Below are 20,449 nucleotides of genomic sequence, written 5' to 3' on the forward strand. Positions count from 1 at the left end.
CAAATAGGAATCAAAAACACATTTATTAACTGAGTAACTGTCTGCTCCGCTCAGCATAAAACATCAACAAAACAAATAAACATAGCCAAATCACATGAAGGCAATCAATGAAGGACAGAAACTTTTTATACTGTTGAAATACATGGATAGTGAGGGGGGGTTTAGTTATCCAGCCACCTTCTTCGAATACGATCTTCCTGGGAGAAACTCCTGTGAACGTCTTGAAAACATATCAGATTGCCCATGCCATCCCCCAGACTTCATAGGTTGACCAACTGACCCCTTTGCTATTGCTCTATTAGAGCCAACTGTCATGTTCGAGAATTTCTCAGCTACATCAGACACTCGCCGCGTCTTTCCTAACATGCCGGCTGTGTAGACATGCAACATATGTTTGGTTATCATATAATCCAAAACATAATCTAAAGACTATGCTCGTCTGAAATGGTGGTTATAAGAAAAATAACCATTTACATGAATGCAGCAAATCCTAGAACACTTGCAATGTTACTTAGCAACATGTCTCAGATCAATATAAGATTTGCAATTTGAAATAGTAAGTAAATCAGCATAGTATAGTTACACTCACGTGGGCCATTCATTCCAGGTGGACGATACTTGGGCTGTTGCTTCACATTGCTCGGCTGGCTTTTACCATTTCTAGTGATATCCTGCACAATAAGTAGGATTTAGCTTAAGAACAATATTACCCAAAATACCATAGGCAAATTGATAAAAGTATAGTTTCAACAAACCTGATCGTTCAAGTCCAACTTTCTTTGCACACCTAGAAGGAGGAAACAATGAGGTCAGAACCAGATGCATATTTACAGTAAACAGAGAACATAAATGTAAATTTACATTTATGCATGCATAATAGTTCATTATTTGATATGCTAGAAAGTTCCAGAATTTAGCCACAGTAGATAACGGTTTAAGACAGAATGGCAAAGTGGATATACTTGGGCTCAAGGATGCTTTTGATTTGGTGAAATTGACATTTTTCATGGTCTTTGGGTTCGATAATCTTCCTGGATATTTCCTAGTACTTTGTTCCAAGACTCCACTGGTTTCAACTGCAAAGGACAAGGAATCTTAGAATCTATTCTATTTCGTACTAGTATATAAATTTGACAGACATACCACACAAAATTGACAGAGACTAACCTGGAGGTGTTTTCACCAGAGCCGTTTTAGAACGTAATGATGGTGGAACGTAAAAGCAGCTCTGCAATATTGTGAAGGACAATGCGTTCAAGCTCCTCTTACCAAACAGTTCTATGAATGGAAAGATTATACTAGGACTTTTCGAAATGCATAAGAAAAAATGATAGACCACCTGGAAAAAGGGATGTTGAAGGGCCTCCATGGCTGTCGGCCTCTTGCATGGATCCCACGAACACAGGGACTATATGTGGCACGAAAATGAGAAACTCATAAGTTCTGGCTACCAAAGGAAGGTTATATTTTTGTTTCAAACACAATTCCAACAATGATCTTCACTGACAAAGTAGTATACTTCAGGCATGTAAAACATAAATCTCTAAGAAGCTATGAGTTTTTTTAAAAGCTATGTCAAGAAATGAGATGTGCATGAATTCCAAAGTTTAAAAAATACTCACAGAAATAAGATTAATTGCATCTCCACTAACACCTGGAATCAGCGTGGATAGATCAACTCCAGCAACCTGTCCAGTTGATAATATTATTCACATGAATTGCAGAAAGTAGGCATAAAGAAAGATTCTAGCAGAAAATCAAATAAAACCCCATAAAAGAAAGAAGGCTGTGATTCATAACTGAAATGCATTAATAGTTGGCAAGATAATCCAAATCAAGTACTCAGACAATAAGCAACTAGCACATCACTCAAAAGACAGCACTCACTTGCGGAAACTGGTAATTGATAATGCTAGCAAGTCTAAGCCCCTCGCCCCATTCATTATATGTTGGGCTGCCAATCACAGAACATATCTTGTAGATCTCATCCGCCTCACTGCATCAAAACAGAATAAGAACGTCAACATTAATTTTAATAAAGAGAACTAAATATCGAGGCATGTTTGTTAGCAAAGGTGGAGCACTAGTACTGTGACAAAATTATCAATTACGTCCAGTATGATTATCAAAGAAATTATCAGTTACATGCAGCATGATAATGAAGACGCATAAATATCACCTACTGCAAGAATATAAATATCAAGCAAGGCAAGGAAAAAGTATTAGGTTCATATCACCTACTTCAAAATTAGTTCAACTACAATCAAGATGCAAAACTCCTATAAAGAAAGTTAGTTATACCTTGTGCCAGGAAACAGCGGACGTAGTGTGAATAACTCAGCCATGATTGCACCCATTGCCCACATGTCTGAGAGAAGAAACTATTATTATCACGAGGAAAATAATGTAGAGAAAAAAATTAGGAAATTAGGGAGCTGCCCACTGTCAACATCTACTCACCAACTGGAGGACCATATACTGATGACTGGAGCAGGACTTCAGGGGCTCGATACCTGCAAACCATAAAACTGAGTATGCAAAAAAGACATTGTAGTGAAACCAAAAAGAAGTATACCACTAACCAGCGAGTTGAGACATAGTCAGTGAATGGAGGCAGAGAATTAATCTCGCGAGCAAGACCGAAATCAGCAACCTTGATGACATCCTTCGATACTAGCAGATTCTCTGATGTCAAGAAAGTAATTGTTAAAACATCGTACGTTAAGACAAGAGATAGATAGAGAGAATGGTCAAAGATGTGAGACTTTAGTAGCAACACTGCCAACACATAAGTCTGGGATAGCAACATATATATCACATGACATAAACATCCAGGCTTCCAGCCAAACCTAGGAAGAAGATACTTGACTACCATATATATAGCTAAAAGGTGATAATCCTTGGAATGAAAGGAAGTACAGCTTCAGTGGATCATCAAATAAACAAACGAAAAGCATTGAGAAAGACAGATAGCATATCTAGGATCATCACTTGAATAATTAGGAAACAGAATGGTAACTGGTAAGAACCTGGTTTGAGGTCACGATGGAAGAATCCTCTTTGGTGTACAGATGCAAGACCTTGAAACACTTGGAAGCACCAGTTTCTCACTTCTATTTCAGAGAAAAGTTTTGATCTGTCCTTCATAAGCTGGTAAAGATTGAATTCCTGAAAGTTCGGATCCAAATATAAATGAATAGGCCCATAAAGATTCTAAAAAGCAAACAGAAGCTATGCAAGAGATGGCATACCATGTACTCAAAGACAAAGTACAACACATCATTCTCCCTAATCACTTCCTTCAGCTTCACTATATTTGGATGGTTCATTTTCTTCAGTGACTGGCAGGAACAAACAAGTCAGTTGTTCTTCATAAAAAAGGTATTCCCAATCATCAACAAGAAAATAAAATGGCTGGCACCTTGACTTCTCTCAGATTTATGCATTCTTCCCATGAATAATATTTCTTCTTCATTTTTTTTATCGCAACCTGACAATGCAATTGATCAGGTATGAAATCAATTTAAGTTAATTGTGGATACTGGTTCCAACAGTGTGAGGAACAAGGTTCATCCTTGGAATAGACTATTTAAGCAAAAATGACTCCTACCACTTCACCAGACTGCTTGCTTAGAGCTCTCCAAACACTTCCAAAAGAACCATTACCAACTTCTTTTATGATACTAAATCTGCATAAGTGATAGTGTTAAGTCAATCATAAGTTTGAAACTATTTGCATACATACAAAATTGAAAAACCCATACCTATCCATTGTAAAACTTTTTAACAGCACAGAAAGCACTATATATATACTATGCTAAATAACTGCAGATAGTCTCTAGACATCCTTGTAGCAATCCACCATAACTCTTCAGCTTCACTGCAGAATGTGATTATGATGGATGAGCTTCAAAGCTTTATTTTATGAAGTACGTTAAATCAAATATCCTGAAACGAAGACAACGCAGAATTGCAGAGGGTTCAGAATACTGTAGAACATCTTCATAATAGTAGAAACTGACACGCTATTTTGGAAGTACCTACAGCTCTCAGTCGAGCGCATGGTGAAGCTAAGTTTCCAGACATTGTAATGCAGAATTTGATACGAATCCGTCAACCAAAACTTGCCACTATCAATAGGCCATCAAATGCAAGTTGAAAGATGCCCTTATTAATACCAAAAAGCTACCTAATACTAGCCAAAATAAATCCTACTAACACCTGCAAACTTCAGACAATGACAAAAAAGAGTGTAAGTGATTATTTTCAAAACAATCCCAAGAACACAAGACATGAAAAGGAATAGAGAGTACCTTTAATTCTGCTCCGTAAGGATCTCAAAATCAAATGGAGTTTGTAGAGGTAATGCTTAAGCAATAGCAGAATTGCACAAGAAAACTAATCGCGGAGCTGAATCAGCCGCAATTCACACATACAAGTGCACTAAAGAACATCTAGTAGAAGAGAAATGCTTCAGCCTCATGTACTGAGCATTTATAGTAAGCTGCTGCCTAAGTGCAATTGACAAAAGAACCAGGAAGAAAATCTCCAAGGATGACAAAATGCCATTCAAGATATTCCTGGAATGGAAGACCACGGAGCTGGTAGCAATCTGACCAGAAGAAAATTTGCTCCATGTCCTAGATAATGATAAATCCTTTGTCTCGCAATTTAACAGATCCTGCTAGCATTAAGGAAAGGTAGAAACAAGATTTCAGTTAAATTTATACAGGTCAACTTACTTCCAGAACATGCATGCAGATGACATTATACATAACTACAATATAAAGGGCATTATTTCAAAACATAGAAACATATCTTGAAAAGCTTATAGATTGAAATAGTAACACGCTAACACCAAAACCTTCAAACATGGAACATAACAAGAATTTGTTGCCACTAACCTATTCACTAAGTCATAACTAGCACCTAGATAGTTCAAATCCCATCACGCACCCAAAGCAATAATTTCAGATCAAGCAAAGACCAATTTGCAACTTCGTCTAACTCCAAGGTACCTTCATAAAATACTACAACAATTTAACAAATCCTAAATATGGTTCCACAGGTTTCCCATAAACATCTCTCACCAATAATATGCCCAACACTAGATATAAAGACAAACCATCGCCCTAATTCCAATCCAGTCCAACCAAATAACCTAAAAATTCAATCAAAACAACAAACCAATTCACCAGCTGCGGTGGTTTCACTCCACCAACAACATGCCAATTCAAACCAGGGCGTAACTAGGGCTTCCTTCTAGCGCCTATGAAGCTAGGTCTAGCTAGAAAACCAATCTCAGATCTCATAACATAATCTCAAAACAATCTGAATCCAAATCGTATTTCCCTTCGGAGCATGATAACAATTCGCCCTCAATTACAACCAAAAAGAAACGCATAAACACGGATAAATGTTCGTAACAATTCAAATAAAAAGGCAAAATAAATAAGAAAAAGGAAAAAGGAAAAAGGAGAATACCTGTGGCGCAAACGGCATTACCTACGGAGAAGAAACCCGGAGATGCCACCCTTTCTCTCTCAAAAATCCCCCACAAAAATGTAGTATTACGATTTTTTGGGGGGTTGCGTAGCGGCAGCGCTATATATATTTTATTGCTGCGGCGGTGATAATACAGCAATGATGAGGACATACATACATATAATAAACGTGAAATCAATTGCGCAATAATTGGGTAAAAAATATTGAACGGACTTTCTCCGCGGATTATTTGGAAAATATTTTAGGGAGCCCAACAAAACTAGGGCTTCTTTCTTTGCATTCAACTTTTATTTTATTTAATGTACTAGGAGTATTAAATAAGAATCAACATAAAAGAATAACTTATGTGTTTGTGTTTCAAAAAATTGTTAATATGGTTTTTATAAAAAATTATGACATCGATAAAATATTATTATAGGTATACAAATATTAAAGGCAACTTGAAATATGTATTACATATTTCATAGTTATATCATTACAATTTTTAATATTATCAATCTAAATTATCATTTATTATTAAAAATTGAAGCTAAATATATTGTGTTCTCAAATTATAGAATAATAAATATTAACTATATACGTGAATAGAATATACGTGAATAGAGTGAACTGCACCAAATAACTCTAACTTTTGCACTTCTTGCACCAGTTACCTCTAACAAAAAAAAATAGCATCAGTGGTGCCTAATAAAATGTATAATCACAAATGAGATTTTTTTGGACGACCTAAAAGGGCATTTTTGTCAAATTACCCACAATGATAACGCTGCTCTGCATGCAACCTAACACAACCACTTATGATTTGACTTAAAATTGAATGGACCATCATTTTCTTAATTTTTTTATATTTCTTTACTAAATGTATAGATTTACATTTCATAATAATAATGGAATGCAGACATGAAGAATTATTGACGTAGTTGGATTAAAACGGCAAATTTTAAACAAAAACTCAATATGAGACATTATTTAAAACTTTTCCTATTCATTTGTAATGATAGTAATTTTCATACCATGCAGTATATTTTATATGGTCGAATAATTCCCATTGTGGAAAACTTTTCTAGTTTGAATACTCAAAGATATTTTAAAATTCAATCTGATAATAAGCTAAAATATTTATAAATTCATAATACTATCAAATATTATAGTATAGTACTAGCATTTGTTTTACACTTTTAAATTTTTGGTTTAATATTTTTATTTTATTTTCTAAAAAAACCTTTTCCTTTAAATACTCAAAGCTATTTATTCTATTCTATAACTAATATTTGATGTCATAACTAGTACAATTTATAAGTATATTAATTTACATAATTATTTGAAATTTATAGTAGTACTATTCTTTGAAAGTAAAAAATATATACTAGCAAATTTGTAGGTAAATTGAACTTTTTAGTTAAAAATCTGCGATGTCGCGAACCACATTAGCTGTTTTTTAGTCTTAATTGATAATTCATACTACCTAAAATTGTTATCTATGCATTTATTTAGTAATACGTAATTAATCTATACAACAGGTAAAGAAATGTAAAAGGCAAGAATAGGATGGCCCACTTTTTCATATCATGCGTTCCATTCAGTTTGAGAAGCGTTTTAAACACAACACCTCATGTTGTGTTTTATGAAACTGCGAGGATCTATCCCCTTTGGTAAATCATAGGTCCGTGAAGTTGTAAAGTAGGTGTGCAAGCTTCAAGATGATCAGACAAAAATGCCCTTTAAGCCATTTGGGCATTTTTCATTTGAAAGATGATTAAAAAAATCTCATTTGTGATTATATATTTTGTTAGGCCTCTCTGTTGCTTTTTGTTTTATTGGGGATTACTGGTGCAAGAATTGCAAAAGTTAGTGTTATTTCCCGCTGTTCACTCATGTGAATAAAATTTTAAATACTATAAATTGTAATTGGATTAATTTTAAATATTAACTATAAAATTAAACTCGTGTACCACAGATACAACTAATGGCGTTTAATATGCGACACATTTTTTTTAAAAAGAGTTAAATATATAATTATAAGTGTAATACTGTATTACAATTTTTATAATGTTTTGAAACTACTAAAGTATATATGCAAAATATTAAAAATAAAAAATTGTTTAAAGAATAAAATACAATTTGAAGTTACTCATTTAAACTCGTATTGGGGCGACAAATGAAGCTTGTGAGATTGTTAAGTTTTATGATCTACATAGAAAAGGAAATAAAAATGCTATTAGGAAAACAGTAACAATGCGGATATCTCTTCAATTATTTTCTATAAGGCCGATCTTTTCGCTGATAGATCTTTCCGGCCTATGCAATTGGCGAAAAGATCGGCCTTACAGAAAATAATTGAAGAGATGTCTTGTTACTGTTTTCCTAAAAGCATTTTTATTTAGATCTTTCCGCACAATGCAATCTGCAAAAAGATCGGTCCTATTGCAAGACTTCTGTTGAGCCCATTACCATCGGCAACGCCCCAACAATAGTGTGCCGATCTAAGCCCTATCGGCGCTATTGCACATCCCACAGCTGTTGGTGTAGTGTGTGAAAGTGTTTGTTGTGGACATATAGTGAAACTATCTAATTTTATGACTATTTAGAATTCAAATTCTCTATTTTTTAATATGAAATTTAAATTATGGAATTGAAAGATTTGGAATTGCAATTCAATTCTAAATCCAAATATTTTTGTGGTACAAAACATTGAATTTGGAATTGAAGGTTCCAATTCTAATTTCACACCTCTAGTTTTATGGTATCAAACAAAGCCTTAAGGTATATATAATTTTTCAAAATCACATGCTCAAATTTAAAAGTGTTCTTCGCTGTACATTCTCTCTTCCTTGCTCTCTCCATTTATTTATTATGGAGTAATTTTTCTAAATAATCCAATTTGTGGCGGGACGAAGTAACTAATTACGTCATAGTAAATAATTATTTATCTTACACACAAAGAATTCATTTTATGCCTCCTACGTAACAAGAGACTGAAACCCAAATTATAATTATGGATTAATGGAGACACCGCCATTTTCTTTTTAGAAGACAACTTCTTAAAGAAATTAAGATAAGAAGTAGAAGAATACGACAGCAAAATTTATGGGGGTGTAAAATTCGACCATCATATTGATTGATTCATCATCGAATATGCAAATTATTTCAACATATTGATTAATTCCTCACCAACAATATCTCTATAAATATCCCCTAAAAGAAATTTCTCTATTTCAATAATCAAATGTGTGTACTTTAATTAAAATTTAAAGCGATTAAGATTTGAATTTCTCATAATTAATTTTTTTCTAGGGAGGGGAGGGGAGGGGGCGAAAATATGATTCATGTAACTATTATTATAATATAGATCTCACTAAGTTTCTTCAACGAGATGTAGCATACATATCCTACCTAAAAACAACATGAACTCTCTCCTTATTACCTAGAACTTTTGATGGAGGACTGCCACAGTTTCTTCTGGCACACCAATATCTTTTCATTTACGTCGCCGCGTTCATTGTTTTCCTTCCGGCAACCCCATCTCATCCCTTTGCCGATGGTGGTGATGGCGTCCACAAAATAAGCCGACTCCCGGATTATGGCGAACCCATTCGGCCGGAGAATGCGGTCCATCTCCAGTAGGACATACTTCATCTCACACCTGCACAAAAAATGTAAACTGTTTAAGTAACATCCATACATAGGGTGCATCCACCCAATTAGGGCTCATCAATCCCCAATTTGGTTTATTAATCCTTAATTAGGATTTACTTAGAGCTGATGTATCACCACTGTGTGGCTCAGCTAACATAAGACCCGTTTACCTTTGGCTTTCAGCAGTGAAGAGGCCGTCTAGATGGAGGAGGTCGTATGTTCGAGGGTACGTGGAGAAAGCCTCACACCTTAGAAGATAGTAAGAGATAGTCAATATTATATTCCAGATAGTAGGACTCGAAAAACTATGAAGAGTGGCACATTTTCGAGTGCATGTTTACCAGTCGTGATAGGTTCCAATGAGGCCACGGTCGTAGACCACCGGTAGTGTGTTTGTTGAGTACGAGGAAACGACGTTCATAACCCATATGGGATCATCAATCAATGCAGCAGCAAAACCTCCATACACTGTGTTCATGTCCATGACATTTCTGATTTTATTGGTTCCTAACAAAGGGAGCAGCTTCTTGTAGTGCTTCACCCGCGTCTCCCATTTGCTGTTATCGTGCTTGAAAGCAGAAATACTGCCGCGACGAACATCTCCCATGCGCTCTGGATAAGCATGCAAGCGCTTGGGCCATTTCATTAATGAGCCCAATGCTATTGCCTTGTGCTTTTGGTCAGGTGCTACAAGACAAGGCCTCATTGGGGTGTACCAGGCTGAATCGGGTTCGGTGCCATCATCACACTTTCGAGGGTAGTTATTCGGGGCATCGTGCTTCTTATAGCAAGTATTATTTGATAGTTTCTGCCAGACAGCGATGTCGCCTTTCTGATCATACAATTTGAAACACATTGAGGTCAGCAACTCTTGCAGTTGAAGGAAATTTGTTTTCTGCTCTTCAATAGTTGAATTCCATCCCCTTGATCGTCTCCGATAGTTTATTGGTGGGCCAGAGAGCACCCAGAAACCCCCAGGGCGAAGAATACGATGTATTTCTAGGAGGTATATTCCACCTGAAAAGAACCAAATTTTAGTGTTTTATACAACACAAGGCAGCAGATAGTGTTCTGACACATAATTAGGCTTAAGGTTCACCAATCCTCAATTATGCACCAAAGTGTGACACTTATCACGAAATATGTTAGGCAAGTCTTCCAAGACTGCAATTTTACGAATACTTAGGCATGCAAAATGCAAGAAGTTCAGAACGTCGACATATTTTCACAAGCTTTGTTCCCCAAAAGTCCGAAAATGCACTTTTTTGGGAGCCAAAACACGACGGAAACAGTCGGGTGTAAAAATACTCTGTTTTGAGGGAGTAATTACCGTATTCAGTCCACGGAATAAGGCATCTCGAGCAATGTGCCATGTCAAATGAGTTTGAAGGGAAAGGAAGTCGCTGTGTTGAGATGATTCCCAGCATTGCAGGGATTCCACGTTCTAGCGCAAATTGAACTTGAGCCTGGTGGTTATCCCTTGGCGCAAGAGAGACTGCCAAAATCCCACGGTCTAGCAAATCTCCTCCCCAACTAGCCACCTGAAAAAATCAATCTCGATCACAAAACCATGATTTGCCATGACGCCTCGTTGACTTTAAACATGGACTCACCCCACATCCTGTATCAATGGCTGTCCGGATAGTCCCATCCTTCATTGCTGGAATCAAATCTTGCATCAAATCAACATAGTGACTAACACCTTTTGGGAACATAGTACCACCTCCGGGGAATAAAAACTTCTCCCCTTCTTTCCTCAGCCAATGTTGATCCGATTTTTGTTTATTAATCCAATCATATGGAACATTCCTGAGGCAATCCACCCAATTAGGCATCAAGATTACTGAACAGTGCTAGACTACTCTAAAATTGTAACTCTTGCACGAAATGTTCGCTTACCTGTACCAACATTCAGCCCTGCTCTTTGGCCACTTTATTGGCGACTTGTATCCATCAGGTGGGGGAACTAAGCACTCGTTCCTCTCCGCCAGCGGAGGGCAATGGCGCTCCAGAAACGAGAGACGAGGGCGTTGGTATCGCTTCCACCTCTATAGCATTGCGACAATCACAAACCATTAGTCACTCTAGAAATATCACACAAATAAAAGGGCCCTCGACCAAGATATGAGTGAAAAAGAGGTCACCTTAGGATCAGTGCACGGTGTGTAGTCCTGAAAACTCGATTCGCATTCAGGAAATGTAACAGCTTTGATTTGGAGAGGCACAATAGCTTCAGGTTTCGACGATTGAATCACATTGCCAATATCCGGCATCCCATATCTGTACTTTTGTGAACAGCCCATCCCACCAAGATAGAAAGATATTCCACTCAGCACAATGAGAACTAGTGCCGTTGATACCATCCTAGAATGCTTATCGGGTTGATTAGGTTTTCCCTCTTCAGGTTTCATGGTGTCAGGATCTCTCTACAATCTACAGATATGATGATGAATTCAATACTTGTACATCAGATATGATGAAAAACTCATGTTTTTCAAATGTGAGATAAAGAAATCAAAAAACAGTTTTCATGTCAATGACCAACTCATCCAGATTGTGGGAAACATATCAAGAAAAAGAAAGCAAAAAAGAGATAAACAACAATTACATCAGATAATCAAAAAGCTGCAACCAAGTAAAAATTTCTCCAAAAAATAGGTGACAAATATTCAAATGCAGCAGGAAATGCAAACAGCAATTACCAGTCCTAAAAAAGGATCAGATTAAGAGGAAAACAATAAAAGCTAGAAGCTTAAAGAGTTCACCTTTGAGGCAGGGTGGGACAGAGAATGAGAGATGGAGAGGGGGGAACTTATGCAGATGCAATTATCAACAGATTTAATGAAGTTTGAAAATCATAATATCATATACTATAATAGAGACATAATACTGTGGCAGACTGCAGTTATAAATTCACATGATGATGGGCCCAATTCCTTATATGATATTTCTGTGGATTGTCGAGGAGTGAGGACCCTCTTCACCACTAAAGTCAAAGATGCAAAAGTGAAAAAAAAAAAATACTACCATAATCAATCTCACCTAACCATGACTGGTTAATAAAGACAGAGAGTGATGAAAATTGAAAATAGATATCCAAAAATTGCAAAACCAAATTCAGCTCAAAAAATCAAAAGAAGCTCAACTCCTGTTGCAGATTAAGAATTGCAACCATTAATCTAAATATTAGTGGATTTCTCAATTCTCAAATAGATGAACAACAAAATAAGGAATTCCAATCGATTAAAACATAGTACAACCACAGCAAAAATGCTTGCTTCAAATAAATAACAATATAAAAGAGAACAAAGAAATTCACCTAAACCTGATCTACTTTCCCCAAATAAGTACACAGTGTTAGCTCAAACTGGGAAAACATGAAAAGAAAATAGAAAAAGGCAGAAAAGTAGAAACAGAGTATGAGAGATGCGGTGAAATGAGGACAAATTTGAAGAGCATCTCACCCTATCAAACGATTTACTCCCAAATTTAAACCGACATGCAAGGTGAGCTTCGGGTTCCTGTTTTTGTGAAATACTTACTATGATAGACTGTCTCTCTCCTCCCTCACTCTCTCAGTCAGTTGCTGGTTGGCATATATGAATATGATGGGAGGAAGCCAAGGAGCTTTTGGAAAAAGTCGACTTGTGAGTGCGACAGTGGCAAATCCAATGGAAAAGGGAAGATCCAATTATTGATTTATTTGGTGTTTGAACAGATTTACTCAATCGTGATTTTACTGTTTTTGGCCCATATAATTCGCTTTTGCATTCATGATGTCCAAGTTCCTTATACTAGTACCATTGACTGAAAATTGCCCAAATAGTACTTCCTCTTTAAATTTTGTATACTAGTATATAGTGAATTGGAAAAGTTAATATAATCATACTTTCATATATTACTTTTATAATAAAAAATAAATTGGAATATAAGGTTCACTATGTAAGAAAATAGAATATAACAAATTTTATGGAACGGACTAAAATGTAACAAAATTTAAGGGACAGAGATAATAATAAATTACTCCGTATTAAAGCATTTTTTGTATTTTAAATTTTAAAATAGAGGGATAAAGAGTTATAATAGTAGTATTAGTATTTTAAAATTCATTCTATTTTGAATTTACCCATTTTTGGATTTATCCTTAAATAAATTCAAATCATATTTTCAAATTTATGAGTACAAAAGTAAGTAATATAGATCATTTTAAGTTTGAAATTAACGTAAATAGTTGGAGTAAAATTACTATATTTGATATGACATTTATACTAACATGAGTTTGAATTAGTATAAATAGTTTTAATAGTATTCTAAATCTCGTTCTATTTTTTATTTTTGAGCAAAATATATTCATTTTTAGGTTTACATTAAAACAATTCAAATCATTTTTTAAAATTTTGTGAGTATAAAAAAGTAATAAATAGCATATAATATTCTCTTAAGTTTGTAGTGCAATAAAATTACTATTTGATGTGATATTTACACTAAAATAGGTTTGAGTTTAGTATAAATAATTGAAGATGTTGTTATCAAGAACTAAACTAAAAATTATACTTCGTCCCGGTACAAGTGATTGATTTCTTTTAAAAATAAGATTTAATAAAATGATGCTGAGATTTTAGAAAATGATGCTCAATCCGTTCGTAGTGGAGGTATTTCTTTTAGGCACAATATTTAATAAAATTGTGTTAACTTTAAAGTAAGTTAAATAAAGAGAGAATAAAGTAAGTAGATAAAACAGGATAAGGTAAGGGATAGGAGATGTGTTGTTTTTTGTCAAAAAAAAATGATTCAACTATAATTAGATAGCCTAAAAAGTAATACTCCATTATCTCACGTTACTTAAGGAGTTTTTTTTCGAGTTTTTTTCGGCATGAGATTTAATAAAGTTGTGTTTTATAAGTAAGTGAGATTAGATGTTTGGTTTTTCTAAAGGAAGATAACTTAAATAAATTGAGACAATTTAAAAATGGAATACAATTTTAGTAACTTGGGATGAAGTTAATACGACTTAACTACTGGGGATTGTATTTATTGAATTAAATAGAGTGAAAATAAAAATATAATAAAAAAGAATGAGACGAAAGAAATAATAAAATAAGATAGAATAAATATGTTATTTTTATTAAGAATGATAAATCAATCCCACTTGAACAACTGAAAATGGATTTATAACGAGACTTGAAAGTAAAAAATACTAACACTATTATACAATACACCATTCAAAATGTAAATACTACTCATAGATTAGAGTATTTAACTAAAATCAATTAGCCACTCAATAATAGGAGTAGTGTATACGAATTATGGAATGTCCGAAAGCAAATGAAGGTCTTAACGAAAAGTAAAACTAACATGATGATTTGTGGGAGTCATGAGACACATTTACCCCTTTGTATCATAATCAGCGGCCTTGAATTACGCAAAAGTGGACTTAATAATTAAATGAAGCATAAGTAGACACATATTTTAATGTTTATAAGGTACAAATCTCTCTTTTGAACAATTTCACATCTCATGTTTAGGATTCGATCTTACTAGTAATATATTTATTTTGTACTACATATTTTAAAGACAATTCCGACACTATTATGTGACATACTTTCAAGTTTCAAGGTTAATTTTACGTTTCAGTCATAAAAAATTGTAACATGTCTACAATTGAGGAGATTATCTTTCTAACACCACGACCAGAATCGCATCTACTTCAAAAAGTTCAAATTCTCGCAGTGTTACGTGCCACTGATGCCAAATTCCATCATTTATTAGCATGTAAAAATATTCACTGTTATGACAAAGTTATTAAATTGTTTTTTCTACTACTATATTATTTGTAATACAAGTACAATTACTAGAGCAATAGAATACTCTTGAGCTCCTGCAAATATTATTTGAGAATGACACAAAGTAATGAAATTATATATGGATGAAAAATGAGTCATGCCATAATTGTACTATTCTTAATTATAAAAGAAATCTACATCTTCCATAATACTCTATCTCTTTCTTAAAAATATGAAATTTTGAAAACAAACAAGTTTTAATACACAATTAATAGTAAAGTAATAAAAATACAAAAAAGAAATAGTACTACTTAAAATATTGTTAATGGATAAGAAAGTTTCCTAAAATAGGAAATGTATAATTTAAGTGACAGAGGGATAACTAATAACTCCACCTGGACCATATAATCTTGGGATGTGGCTACAATTAATCTCTATTTTCCTTAATTTTTATATAAGAATGATATTTCTGACATTTGAATATAAGAAATAACTACTCCTCTGACATTATATATGGAAATCAATTTATCTCTATTAAAATAATTTAAAATTTCACATAATTTTGTTAAAAACTATTATCAAAATCTATATAATTTTATGACGATATTAATGAAATTAGTCTAATTGCATTGTATAATATCGATTGCTGGAAAAAATGATATAATAGCATAAGAGTAGTATTTTTTTATGTGATGATAATATTATGTTTCTTAACAAAATGATACTAAGCTCGATACAACATGATGATACTCAATAGAAAAAAATGATAGTACTAAACTCGATACAAGTAATATTATTTTATGATGAGTTTCTATTGCAACCCATACATATATAATCAGCTAAATAGAATAGCCATTTCTGTAACAGCATTAAATAAAATCACTTTTATTTCTTTTCATATGTATATAATCCCCTTATAATTCATCTAATTTTCATTTTAATTAGATAATCTCACATATTTTTTATTTGAAATATGTAATTCTTTCTATTCAAACGAAATTCATATATTTTTATTAATCACAAACGAATTCAAAATCACAACTGCCCCATAAAAAAGAAATATTTCAAATTAATATTAATATTTTGAAAACAAAATTATCCTACTAGTAACAAACCCGCACGTCTATTTACTAAATCACCTGACTACGCCGCTATCTAAATGCAATACTAGCATATTCTTGTTCACAAGAAAAACTAATAACTTCAATTTCTGATAAACCACATCGACTATAAAAAATCTATGCAATTCTCAACGAAGATGAAAAGCTTCAAATTTCAAGTCGAATCAAGATTTCTTCCACATGCTCAGAATTCCATTTGCAAAGGACTTTAGATTATTCCAAACTGAGGATTTCTTTTGATCTGCATATTCATGAGGCATGTTGTCCAGCTCCCTACATTCAAGATAATGGAGTATAAGAGATCTCGGGAAAGATACAGATCATATGACGATAAACAGTAAAGTGCAGCGTATGTTGAGAGGCTCAAGAATGCAACAGAAGAAAATGCAAAGCTACATATGAAAACTATTTTCTTAAAAATTGAAAGATATCCCATGCAGCATAAAATAAATGTCATGGCTTTAATCGATATCATAGTGAAAGTTGTTGCCGGACAGGATAGAGCTGTCAAAGAGAAAGAAGGGCTGAAGGGCCTCAAGGGTTACGAAGAAAAATTCGTAGAAAGCTACGACAAAAGGAAGGCAATCCGCATGGGGACAACATGTTTCAGGCTAAGAGTATTCCATTAATTAAATAGACTTGAAATTTCACAACATCACTTGCATTTATTTGAGTATCAACTAACACACTCCTAAACAATTTGCATTCGAAAGCATGCTCGTCCAGATGCCCGTGTAAAGAAAGAAAAATTACCTTCCAGATATTTCTGACGACTCCTGTCGCCCAGCTCTATGTTCTGAAGCATTGGAATTCTCATTTTCTTCACGTATCTCATGTTCCTTCTCATAATCTAGGTTCTGGATACTTTCATGTTTGTCAATCAGGTGTGGAGATTGAGCTTCCACATCTTTTGGTTCACCAGTCTTACAAAACAGGAATAATAATAAAATGTTTCTTGTTCAACAGCCAAAAGAATAGAAAAAGAAGGCTGCAATAAGATGCACATACAAATATGAGTAGATGGAGCAGGACATGGGATTATAATAAAACACAAGGAGACAACTTTGAACAAGAAGCTGACTAACAATTTATCTCAATGACTGGAGCATCACATTCAGACAAAAGAACCAGGACTTAAGAATACTACATGTGTTGCAATGTTGGAAACAAGTGGGGTTTCACTTACCTCAACTGAAACAAATTGGTCTTGCTTTGATTTAATGGCCATGGAACTGGAAGTCTCAACATCCTTCAAGATTGGTCCAGTACCTTCACCTAGCTCCAAGGCTTGAGGAACCTCTTCAAACTTAGTCAATATGTGATCCTCTTTTATGGTGCTTTTCTCCAAGGAAACATCCCTAGTATACATGGACTGTTCTTCGGAATTGCATATCATTTCATGAATTTTGGTTGCACTTTTCTCTGCGGAATTGTCCTTAGTATACATGGATTGTTCTTCAGAATTGCATATCATATCGTGATTGTTAGTTGTGCTTCTCACATTCCTAATGTCTGTTAAATCTATTTCATTCTTGGAATTGGATGCTATCTCAGTCTCTTTCGTTGAGCTTTTCCCAATGGAGACGTACTTAGCATCAGTTGATGATTGTTTGGAATTGTATAACATTTCCTGTATGATCTGTCTGACAGTATAGTAACCACCACCAACTTCTTTTATAGTATGAGAAACAGTTGGAAACTTCCCATCATTTGTTATTCTGTACCTGTTGACCAGTAAATGACATGATTTTTTAAAATTTCTCATGTACGTAATAAACTTATAAGAATCTTATAAGCAATCAGCCAACATAGGGGTATTGGACAAAACAAGCATGTCCTTATTTTTTTGTTATAACAGTTGGTGATTACTGATTAGTACAGCTCATTCTTTAAGAGCAATCATCATTGATAGAACTAGTGAATAGACTAGTCTATTATAAACTCTCTTCACAACAGATACACCATATGCATATCCCCGAGCAAAACTTGAGGTGAGAGTGAAGCTCATCACCTAACCTAAATCAGCAATAACAAAAGAATATGGAAACAAGGAGGAACCATATGTGGGCAAAATGCATTAGCATGGAAAATATCTATATATGGTGCTTATTTAAGACCATTCAACTACAAAGTGTACAAACATTAAGGTTGCATTCTCAAACAAATTTTCTTACTATAAGAGAATCTCACAAAATCAAAGGACTGGCCAAGCAATTCCAATGGATAGAGCTTCTAATTGCATCTAAGAATATCAAATGGGTGACCAGATCGAAAGGTTGGAAAAATTAAAGTGTGTATACCAGCAATGAATTGCCACCCATCAGAACCATAAAACAGATAATTTTAAACACAACTCGGCATTCTTTCGCAACTACAGCCTAGAGGTACTGCAAATATTCCAAATTCCAACCTGAGAAGGAATAACAACAGGCAGCAAGCATCACTTTCAAGTCTCATACGAACATATCGCAATCAATCTATACCACATGAAGAAAGGAAATAGACTTCAATAACATTTATCCTACATTGAACTATTACAACAACGTGAAGTCAATTTATCAGCTGAAACAAAAGGAAGTTTGAAGAATACATACTCGTTAACATAGGTTTCCACCATAGTTCTGCGCTCATCCTTTGAAGGTCTTTTACGCGGCTTTCTATCTTCCAGCGCACTAGTTACCGCAGAAGCAGAAGCATATAATCGATCGCGCCCCAATAATTTCGATCCATGCCCTAGATTCGATGCATCAGCTAAAACTGCCACAGAGACGAATCAAGCATCAGTAAATCTTAACTACTGATTTAAACACCAAACAATTCTCAACAAATGAGCTAGATTATACATGTATAAGAAACAAATCACACAACAATCATAAATTGAAGTTCCAATAGTTAAAGCAGTTTCAATTTCAAGGAAACAATAATTCCCGCACAAATTTGTTTGCTGAAAACAAAAGCAATGCATCGAACAATCTCCAATCGATATTTGGCCTATCACAGCTTACCAGGATGCAGAGAAGAAGTTGAAATTTTGGTATCTTGACGCCGCTGAAACCGAAGAGACAAGCCGAGATTAGCAGGTCGACAAACAGTACGATTCAGTCTCATTTCGCCCTATCGAGATGATTCCAGCACGCCTTCATCTAGCAGTGAAGGCAGAAATTCGCCATTAACGGAAAAGGAATCGCGGAAAGGAAGAGGAGATGGCTAGATACAGCGGCCAGGGTTTAACACAGGGGTTTAATTTGGTAAACAACTTCACTAAATTGTTTCTCAAATAAATTGTCTTAAAAATAGCTAGTACTCCTACATATATAAAATATTTATTGATTTTTAGGAATAAAGTTAATCTAGATTTAATGTAGTTATTAATTATTATTATAGTACTCCATAAAAATACAATTTGGATCTATTTATTGAATTACGAAGTAAATTCTAAACAAGCAAAAACATGAATACTGCGAAATACTAAATTTAAGTTGATCATTTATTTAAGCGTAATTTCAGTGGGGAAGGGGAGTGAGCTGTGACTCTGCCGAGAGGCTCGGCGCGCGGCTCCCCTGTTGGAGGGAGTTGCGATGGGCGTGGACGATCGGCGTCAGCAGAGGCACAACCGCGTTGGAGGGGTTGGGGGTAGTTTTCAGGGTGGATAGGGCTTTTCTATTTTTTTTAAAAAAAAATTGTATCTATTCCAAAAAAGTCCTATAAATACAGTTCCATTTCCACTTCTTTCTCATTCCTTCACTATTCTCTTTCTCTCAATTTTATTCCCTCTCTAAAGAAGTGTAATGTACGACTTCAATGCCAACAGGAAATGGGTGCAGAGTACCGAACCGAAGTGTGAAATCGACACCCCATATAACGTCTCCTCCATCCGTTGATGGGTTCCAATGACATTCCATTATGTTATAGCATATATATTAAAAAAATAGATTTTTTGAAATAAAAATTGACTTTTCATAAATAAAAATTATTTTTTAATTAAAAACAATATTTAAATAAGAAGCCCACTCGCTTTCACCGTTATTAAAATAAAATAATTTTTTATAAGAAAGAAATAATTTATTTTTAGAAACGTTATTTCAACAATTCTAGCGTAATGGAGTATATACGAGATTGTTATTATTTGGGGAGAATATCGATTTTTATAATAAAAAATAAACTAAAAACGGGAAAGATAGATTTTAAATTTGTTTGTGTAGACCTCACAAGAAATTTCATTTCTTCAAGACTTTAAACTGCAAGATTTTATTCCCTTGGAATCGTGCTTTAATTGAAATTAAATCAATAAAATGATTTGTTGCAATATGAATCTGTATGTTATATTAATTTAGTAAACAGTAACATTTTTAATAGTACTAGTATAATATATTAATTCAGACAGCATGAATTTTGTATTGAATG

The 20,449-nt window shown here is 34.3% G+C and overlaps 3 protein-coding genes across 10 annotated transcripts; all 3 read right to left on the reverse strand.

Moving 5' to 3' along the window:
* Window positions 1-4: 4 nt before the first annotated feature.
* On the reverse strand, window positions 5-5,643 carry LOC125212860 (cyclin-dependent kinase F-4-like). Of its 5 annotated transcripts, none has more exons than XM_048113140.2 (19): window positions 5,485-5,643; window positions 4,314-4,681; window positions 4,045-4,221; window positions 3,765-3,948; window positions 3,611-3,689; window positions 3,422-3,490; window positions 3,252-3,341; window positions 3,030-3,168; window positions 2,583-2,685; window positions 2,461-2,513; window positions 2,302-2,368; window positions 1,888-1,996; window positions 1,623-1,688; window positions 1,340-1,408; window positions 1,168-1,228; window positions 963-1,076; window positions 756-787; window positions 590-671; window positions 5-371 (listed from the first exon to the last, which is right to left on the reverse strand). In XM_048113140.2, the coding sequence occupies exons 4-19, from the start codon at window positions 3,770-3,772 to the stop codon at window positions 166-168; spliced, it is 1,347 nt and encodes a 448-aa protein (XP_047969097.1). In that variant the 5' UTR covers window positions 3,773-3,948; window positions 4,045-4,221; window positions 4,314-4,681; window positions 5,485-5,643; the 3' UTR covers window positions 5-165. The 5 variants fall into 5 exon arrangements, with proteins under 5 accessions (XP_047969097.1, XP_088924759.1, XP_047969094.1 ...); XM_089068633.1 differs by having other exon boundaries at window positions 3,765-3,880; window positions 4,045-4,228; XM_048113137.2 differs by having other exon boundaries at window positions 4,045-4,228.
* A 3,182-nt stretch (window positions 5,644-8,825) lies between these two features.
* Window positions 8,826-12,864, reverse strand: LOC125215605 (putative methyltransferase PMT20). 3 transcript variants are annotated; one of them, XM_089069427.1, is made up of 8 exons: window positions 12,684-12,864; window positions 11,286-11,574; window positions 11,041-11,189; window positions 10,755-10,950; window positions 10,472-10,682; window positions 9,483-10,158; window positions 9,312-9,389; window positions 8,826-9,148 (listed from the first exon to the last, which is right to left on the reverse strand). In XM_089069427.1, the coding sequence occupies exons 2-8, from the start codon at window positions 11,550-11,552 to the stop codon at window positions 8,926-8,928; spliced, it is 1,800 nt and encodes a 599-aa protein (XP_088925553.1). In that variant the 5' UTR covers window positions 11,553-11,574; window positions 12,684-12,864; the 3' UTR covers window positions 8,826-8,925. The 3 variants fall into 3 exon arrangements, with proteins under 3 accessions (XP_088925553.1, XP_047973022.1, XP_047973023.1); XM_048117065.2 differs by having other exon boundaries at window positions 12,606-12,864; XM_048117066.2 differs by lacking the exon at window positions 12,684-12,864 and adding an exon at window positions 11,907-12,057.
* A 3,109-nt stretch (window positions 12,865-15,973) lies between these two features.
* On the reverse strand, window positions 15,974-19,310 carry LOC125211578 (hydroxyproline-rich glycoprotein family protein). Of its 2 annotated transcripts, none has more exons than XR_016136594.1 (5): window positions 19,051-19,310; window positions 18,640-18,802; window positions 17,232-17,769; window positions 16,799-17,033; window positions 15,974-16,318 (listed from the first exon to the last, which is right to left on the reverse strand). XR_016136594.1 is itself a non-coding variant. In XM_048111437.2 (5 exons), the coding sequence occupies exons 1-5, from the start codon at window positions 19,151-19,153 to the stop codon at window positions 16,210-16,212; spliced, it is 1,083 nt and encodes a 360-aa protein (XP_047967394.1). In that variant the 5' UTR covers window positions 19,154-19,310; the 3' UTR covers window positions 15,974-16,209. The 2 variants fall into 2 exon arrangements, 1 of the variants encoding a protein (XP_047967394.1); XM_048111437.2 differs by having other exon boundaries at window positions 16,799-16,968.
* Window positions 19,311-20,449: the final 1,139 nt, after the last annotated feature.

Source organism: Salvia hispanica, chromosome 3 (genome assembly GCF_029641045.1).
Source record: "Salvia hispanica isolate PSC_SH4W2 chromosome 3, Shi_PSC_v1, whole genome shotgun sequence".
Lineage (NCBI taxonomy): Eukaryota > Viridiplantae > Streptophyta > Magnoliopsida > Lamiales > Lamiaceae > Salvia > Salvia hispanica.